Source organism: Merops nubicus, unplaced genomic scaffold (assembly GCF_000691845.1).
Source record: "Merops nubicus isolate BGI_N331 unplaced genomic scaffold, ASM69184v1 scaffold22092, whole genome shotgun sequence".
Lineage (NCBI taxonomy): Eukaryota > Metazoa > Chordata > Aves > Coraciiformes > Meropidae > Merops > Merops nubicus.
In genome coordinates this window covers 1-8146 of record NW_008594567.1, presented here as the reverse complement: position 1 = coordinate 8146, position 8146 = coordinate 1, and the positions used below count along the sequence as shown (strand labels likewise).

General features: G+C 38.0%; 1 protein-coding gene across 1 annotated transcript in view; it reads left to right on the top strand.

Annotated features, from left to right (window-relative positions):
• SMARCAD1 (SWI/SNF-related, matrix-associated actin-dependent regulator of chromatin, subfamily a, containing DEAD/H box 1) overlaps nt 1-7845 on the top strand; it is a gene marked incomplete at its 3' end in the record, with an annotated part of 33415 nt that extends 25570 nt beyond the window's left edge. Inside the window, exons 13-21 of the mRNA XM_008935828.1 lie at nt 423-558; nt 2032-2169; nt 2468-2563; nt 3391-3508; nt 3773-3894; nt 5033-5221; nt 5806-5924; nt 6846-7028; nt 7736-7845. Coding sequence (XP_008934076.1) covers nt 423-558; nt 2032-2169; nt 2468-2563; nt 3391-3508; nt 3773-3894; nt 5033-5221; nt 5806-5924; nt 6846-7028; nt 7736-7845 — 1211 coding nt within the window. The remainder of the gene's footprint in view (nt 1-422; nt 559-2031; nt 2170-2467; nt 2564-3390; nt 3509-3772; nt 3895-5032; nt 5222-5805; nt 5925-6845; nt 7029-7735) is intronic.
• Nucleotides 7846-8146: the final 301 nt, after the last annotated feature.

The following is an 8146-nucleotide window of genomic DNA, read 5'->3' as shown; positions in this document are numbered from 1 at the left end:
CTGCTGACCTCTAGTGGTACAACAAAACAATGTTTGGGGTTCATTGAGATAGGAAGGGAATGAGTTTTTGTTTTCAGGTAATGGTTAACTAAGGTGTTATCAATACATAACAGATACTATGTAACAGAGGCTTAAGGTATTATCTATTCATTACATAATACATGCTGATAGATATATACTACTTTGTGCTAGATTTGCACAAGGTTTTTTTTAAGTGTTAGTGAGAGCACTGGCTCATTAAGTAGACTAGTTATTTGCCATTCGTAAACTGTGTGGCGACTGGTTACTTCTAGGCCATTTTACTGTGCCTTATGTATTCTCTCCATGACTGTTAACAGTTTCAGAGAATTTAAATTCTGTGATAACAGTATGTTCACATTAAGTTTGCATTTAACGTGTCTTTTACGTTGTCTTTCCGACAGTTACAACTGTGCAATTAGCAGCTCAGAAGACAGAGGACTGTTCCGCAGGCTGAAGCTTAACTATGCCATTTTTGATGAAGGTCACATGCTCAAGAACATGAGCTCTATACGCTACCAGCACCTTATGACAATTAATGTAAGAGGTTCACTTCTCGTTGGGGTAGAGGGGGCGACTCCTGTTCGTGTTTTGTAGTTATTGATGGGGGGGGAAATGGAGTATTAACTATAAAGTTCCTTTACATATAATGTTCCAGAAACTACAGTTATCAAGTGGATTATAAGTGTTGGTGTGGTCTTAGGAGTAGAGTCTACGTTGTGAGCACTTCCAGGGAGACAAGCTCCCAAAGAATTCTAATAAATTTCCTGTAACATCATTACAATAATGGTAGCTGTTCAGTTACAGTACCAAACAATTTTCCAGTTTCATCCCACAGGAGTAAAGATGGTCAAAATGCTATTCTGATGACATGTGCTGAAACACTGTAGTATTGAGGGACTGTTGTGATTTGAGGCTTGGAATGGGGTCGTGACCTTCCAGCAACTGGGAGGACCCCGGGGTGGGGGTGAAACCATTGTATTCCCTCCCCTTCCCACACACACTCTGATAAGAGGCAGGGAGTGGTTTCTTATTTCACTCCTGCCTTGGAGCTTGGAGAGGAAAGTTCTCCTTTCACTCCATGGGACCCTGGAACCATTTCTGAGGGTTTTGTATATTTTACTTTTTGTATTTTTCCCCTAATCTTTGTATATATTATTTTTCCTACCTCCCTTTTTCGTTTTCTGTTCCTTGTTGAACAATATACTTTTTTGAACAATTGACTTCTTTTTTTTTTTTTTTTCCCCAAAGTGTCTCTCTCTCTCTCTCTCGGGGGGGGGGAGAGGCGAGTACATAGTTCTGTTCCGTGTGGGTCCTGCCCTGAACCCCTTTTTACACGGAACCAGGACAGGGACCCACTCTGATAGGACTGTACAAAACCAGCTAGCATTAAAATAATCATTTTCTTCTATCTTGTGGCCTGAAGCAGCAGCATTTTGAAAAAGGAAATTTGAGTATAGCTCTTTCTCCAATTATTATGACTTAGCACTGTAGTATTTGTGTAATAATAATACACTTATAATCACTTACTATAACTTTTTCAAAATCGTAATTTTGTCAAAAGCCTTTTTAAGAAGCTGATCTTTAAGCAATTAAACTATGGCTTGTACTTGCAATTCAAAACTTGTGCATTAAGTACTGTATGACATTAAATAAAATATGATATGGGAGCAGCAATTAGCTTGTTAGTTAAAACAAACAACCCCAGACAAAACTGAACAACACAAACAAGAAGAACCCTAGCAGAGCCAGGAAGGCTTTTCTTTCATCTGGATTAGGCTTCTTGGATACTCTTAAATGGATATGTGCTCAGTTCCCCAGTCTGTAAACCGTTTTGTTGACTTAACCAGGGTATTATTCCATGAGTTCTAAATATATGTTAAGTTTAAATAGCTACAATTTAAACTAAGCTCATTTCATCAGTTCGCCATAGCTGTGTTGTTCCTGCCAATATTAATTTTTAACTTGTTCAACTAATATTTCTCACTGCTCTTTTCCACTTTGGACAAACAGGCAAAGCATCGTTTACTGCTAACGGGGACTCCAGTTCAAAATAATCTGCTGGAATTAATGTCCCTCTTGAATTTTGTCATGCCACATATGTTCAGCAGTAGCACAAGTGAAATACGAAGGATGTTCTCTTCAAAAACAGTAAGCATTATATAATATCTTCTTTCAAAGAACATATTTTTTTGCTAGAACCCTGATACTGCTGCATAACTTTGTTTTATTGGTATCGTACAGAAACAGGTAACGTGGTTATGGAAATCTAGCAAATGAAACAAACCATTTAAAGTAGGAATGCATCATAATAGGGTATCTTGGAATACTAAGGGTCCTTTTAGATCTGTCTGTTCTGGCTGGATTTTTTGTCAAGTTAGAATCGTTAAGGTGGTGTTAGAGCTGAAAACTTCACACTGTAATTGAATTCGTGTGACCTCTTCCTTAGAAGACTGCTGAAGAAACAAGCATATATGAAAAGGAGAGGATTGCACATGCAAAGCAGATAATAAAACCATTCATCTTGAGAAGAGTAAAAGAAGAGGTATGGTTTTATCTTTAAAATAGTGGTTACATATTATCTTTGAGACTAGCAGTAGAATTTAAGGTCAAATCTTGTCTGTACTAGTTTTAGCTGTTTATCTGGGAAGAGCAAGAAACTTGAGCCACCATTCATGGTTTTGCAAGTAAAAATGTGATCTTGTGCAGCTTAGGGTTTTGATGCTTATTTGCTTGTTATTTACAGTTGGGAATTTGAGTTAGGAAGGATCACTGAAAGACGAAAGATGCACTGCTAAGCAATAAGAAGTGAGAAATCTTCCATATAAACCACAAAAATATTTGTGACTTTACAATAATGATGCTTTAATTTAACTGAAAGGATTAAGGCAGTGAATATACATCTATGTATTTATGTATATATACGACTAGAAATTTTGCTGTGATCAAAATGTTTCTTTTTCCTTCTAAGGTCCAAAACTGAATTAAATTCTTCTATTTAGAATTGCATATATAAAAGAGAGAAAACTTTAACAGTGATCCAAAAAGTGTTTGTGTACTTGTATACTTTAGTAGTCTGTGACTTGAAGAGAGTATCTTGGATTAGGGTGTGGGTTCCAGGTATTCAATGTATTATTAGTTTGTGGGTTTTCACAGTATGCAAACCATATTACTTGATGGTGGGGGGATGAGTTATAAACCAAATTGAGTTCTGAGTAAGCCAAACTGCTGACTCGGCAAAGTTGCAGCCAATGAAAGAAGTTGGCATGGGGAGAATGATTATAGTAGCTTAAAAGCAGGTTTGTAAAATAGCACAGTTAATGGTCATTCACTACAGCACAGTTTTTACCTGGTATGTTTTTATTTTTTCAGGTCCTTAAACAATTACCTCCCAAGAAGGATCTCATTGAATTATGTGACATGTCTGAGAAACAGGAACAACTATACTGTGATCTCTTCAACAAGCTCAAGAAGACTATTGACAGTAATGGTATGTGAGAGTCTCATCTCCTTTTGCTGCACTTTTTTCATGCCCAGACACATATCAAATATGACTGCAGAGCCCTTGCTTTGTAGAAATCTCTAATAGTCATAAAATGACTTTATCACTTTCATGTTTTTTTTTCCTAAATTCAGGTAATAGGTGAAATGTCAAATTCAGTACTCGCAAATAAAGTTCTCACAAATAAAGAGATAAACATGTATCAGAGAAGCATCTGTGTAGTGTTCCTGACTCTTTTTTCTTTGTTTATAGTGAAACACTCTGATATGGGAAATGTGATGATGCAACTTAGAAAAATGGCTAATCACCCCCTCCTGCATCGCCAGTATTACACGAATGACAGGCTCAGGAAAATGTCGACACTTATGCTGTTGGTAAGGTGATGGGTTTCAGAAGCTACCTTTGATTTCTCAGAATTTTTAATGTGACTTCAACAGACTTTTTATTTTTTTAAATTGTCAGTACTCTGGTGAAAAGCGTGTATTTGCAAAATTTAATTCACTGTTGCTGCTTTTTATTTCTCTGCATCTATCCAGTGCTCTAATCAAGCTCTCTATGTGTAACACGGATTTTGGGTATCAGATATTAGAATGGAGACAACACATGTGAGCCTGCAGTCATCTCCTTTTCATTAGCTCCCCTTAACACCTCTTCCCTCCAGCCTAAAATTGAAAACCAAAGTACTTAGGAAAAAATCTTGAGCAGGCACTTGAGTTTACTAGTATTTTCAGAGTAGCAAGAAATCTGGGCTGTACAGAAATAAAATAGGAAAGGCATAAATACTGAACTGTTGAGGACTTTTTTTTTTTTCCTGTGATTTGGCTGGGGTTAATGCCTGTGGAGTCTGGGGAAAATGATTTTTTCTTTCTGAAGTATAAAAATACCTGTATAGCAGGTGCTGTAAAAAAAGCTGCAGCTGGCTTTGAATATCTTCAGATTTGTTTTAAAATAAAGCCAATCAAGGCTGGGGTGAAGGGAAGAAGTGACCTTTTGGTCTATGAAGGATTTTTGTCCCCTTTTATTCCTACTCATAACATCGTAGTCTCCAGATGTGGCTTTTCTTTTCCTCTTTCTTCCAGACATGACATCCCTCTACCCACCCTACATCTTGGGCTGGGCTTCCCATGTCTTCTACCATCTATCCAAGGATTGGACTTCCCTTTTAGGGAATGTGTCTTCAGGGGAAGAGGTCTGGTACAGGGGTAAAAGCTCATAGGGCTTGATGGGAACTAGGTGATTACTATGGAGGTTGAGCATATACTACTTAGGTTTTGGTGGTACAATTTCTTGTAAAAGCTGAATTGGGAAGTAGTGATTCTCTACTATAAATCTGGGGTTGCAGAGTTCATCTTTCATTGCTTGCATGGGCCACACTCTGGAATTTGTCTGTGTCTAGTTGTGCTGTTAGGTTCTTTCACAAATTTTGGATGTTACCGTATGGTTTCTGGTTTTGTGTTTTTTTTTTTCTTGTCTGTCTGGCAATATTGTGTTACTTCCCTTTTTTGCTAACAGGAACCCACACATTGTGATGCTAGCCCTGACCTTATCTTTGAAGATATGACAGTAATGACAGACTTTGAGCTGCATTTGCTTTGCCAGCAATATTCCAACGTCCATAACTTCAAGTTAGACATGGATCAGATCTTGGATTCTGGAAAGTTTAGAGCACTGGAACGCATTCTCTCTGACCTTAAAGAGAAGGTTGGTGCTAGAGATGGCTAAAACATCTTTTCCTGTCCACCTAAAAGCTGGTTAAATGAACATCTGCTAGCTGTACATACAACTCACTTGCTTTTCTGTGCAGTATTGCAATGTGATTCAGTGCATGTGCAGTACTGCAAAGCAATACTTCCAGCTTTCAGTGTGGCTACCCGTCCCTTTAGACACAGCTGAAGCAGGCTTCCCCATTTTTCCATGTTTCACAATATCCACCACAAGTTAACAGTAATTCCTCAGTCTGCAGAGGGCTAGCATCATTTTCACAGCTCATGAACTTTGACCTTCTTTTGGCAATCAAATAAGACTATTACATTAGAATTTCTAGATTGCTTGAGTCACCTAAGTACAAAGTAACTGAAATAAATATTGCACTGACAAAAGGAATAGGAATACTGAAAATAATATCTTCACTGAAAGTCAGTTGTGATGAATTTTGGCTTGGTCTTTTAGGGATTCAAAGTAAAGTCGAGTATTCGCACCAGTGAAGTATAGCTGCAGTTAGTTATAAGTAATTTATGTGGTTTTAAACCTTTTTTTTTTTTTTTTTTGCTTTGCTTTATTTCCAGGGTGACAGAGTTGTATTGTTTAGCCAGTTTACTATGATGCTGGATATTTTGGAAGTTTTCCTGAAACATTGGCAATATAGATATCTTAGGTTGGATGGAAAAACTCATATTTCTGATCGGTATGTGATGTTTTTGCTGAAGATGAGAGGGGGAAGAATGGATGTGTGCATGGAGGGAGGGGGAGGTGACTTAAATCCCATACCTTTATTTTCTAGCCTATACAATTCTGTGGCCACTGAGCACTGAGTATAAAAGGGGTTTAATGTTGAATTTCAGATAGCCTTACTAAGGTGGAGGCTGAAAGGTGAGTTTTAGATGGTTGGGTTACAGTCTTAGCCATCAAAATGGAAAATTTTTTTCAGAAGTTGATGGTGTGTTTGATTTTTGTGTCAGCATGCCATAACCAAAGCTCAGCTGCAGATACTCGTTTGAAGTATAGTATGTATCTATTGCAGTAGGTAGATAAACCCCTTTGTTTCTCTACGACAAACGATTTTCTCTGCCCTTTGCAGCTGAAAATGCTGTAGTGCTTGTCTTGTATCTTTGCTGTGCTGATTTTTCTGCTGTTTACTCTGTCATGATTTATTACAATTTTTTGTTTGTTTGTTTCAAAAAACCCCCTGTCACTCTTGCCTGTGGTACTGCTTCCCACTTAGAGCTGAAGCCTCCAAGTTCCCTTATGTGTGCAATTAATACAGAAGATAGCCCTGAAGCTAAAATCCTCTCTTCCTGCCCCCAGTGTACTTCAGTCTTCCCTTGTCTGCCAACTTCCTCTTCGCATTTTATGATCATCCAGAATCTCTTTCCAAGCCTGTTTTAATTCTTTGCTATCGATCTGCCACTATGTTTCTCTGGTCACTGCTGAGGACACTTACTACCCTGTTTCCTTCTGTGATGTCTGTACTTGAGAGCTACTTTGGTAGCTATCTTTGGTGGCGATGCCACTGTCTACCCTTCCTAAAGATCATCATCCTAACTTCTTTATTCAACTAAATGTTGTTCTCTGCAAGGCCTGATGTGTGTTTTCTTGTGTTCTGCAGAATACATCTAATAGATCAGTTCAACACAGACATGGGTATATTTGTATTCCTCCTGTCAACCAAAGCTGGTGGCTTGGGAATTAATCTGACCTCAGCAAATGTTGTTATTCTTCATGACATTGATTGCAACCCATACAATGATAAGCAAGCAGAAGACCGATGCCACAGAGTAGGTCAAACCAGGTAAGACTTTTCAGTTACAATGCTTGGCTTTTTTTTGGAGACAAGCTCTCTAAGGAGTCTAAAAGGGTGTTATTTTATGATTAAAAATTCTATTTTAAGCGGAGACTTGAGTAATCCAGCTCTGGGTTCTATGGGAGCTAGGTAACTGTAATTATCTTACTACATGTTGCTCCTAGAGCAAACATTATTTACATTCCACTCCTTTTTCCAGTTCTCTGTAACTCTCAAGTTCTCCATAATTCTAAAATATCTAGTGCTAGGAACTATTTCAAGGCAGATCTGAAATCTTAGGGACTGTTTGATAAAGCTGTTTATTCTCTTCTGGAAACTTTTAGGCTCCAAAGTGCTACCCTTTCATAAAGAGTGGAACCATGGACTGTTTTAGAGTCCTTCATCAGAATAAGCAAATGTGAGCAGTAAAATTTAATAACTGATATTTCAACTGTCGTATGGGATGTGGTGGAATTTGTTCCTATAAACAGACCTTTACAACTACTCAAACTTGGTGGTGGCTGGGACTGCAGGAGAGAAATTTTCTGGTAGTACAGAGCACTGGTGGTAAAGAGAGAAAACCTAGAAGCTCTTTGTATTGCCCGTTTGATTTCCTGCTTATTTTAAACCACTGCCAGCTGAGCAGAGGCATAGCATCCTTTTTGCAGTAATCCAAAGAAACTGTTAAAAGGAATTTGTCCTATTCTGGTTTTCAGAGAAGTAAAAGTGATAAAGCTAATCAGCAAGGGGACTATTGAAGAGTCCATGCTTAAAGTCAGCCAGCAGAAGTTGAAGTTAGAACAAGATATGACTGCAGCAGATGCAGGTAAGTGTCTTGCACATAGTGATGTCCACTTATGTGAGTTAAGGTTGATGCCATGTATGATTTTGAAAAAAAAAGAAAAGTTCTTGATTGCAGACAAGCCTACTTTTTATGTTAAAACTAGAAAGATGTATTTGCGCAGATTATGGTTCAACTTGAGAGGAAGTGCCCTGTGAGTCTGACCCAAAAATCAATGACAGACTCCTACAAGTAGAAGATTTGGTACAGTTTTGGGGATCTAGGCTTTTGTCTATGTGAAATATTTTGACCTGTGTTAACGCTTGTTTTTATTCCTCAGGAGAAG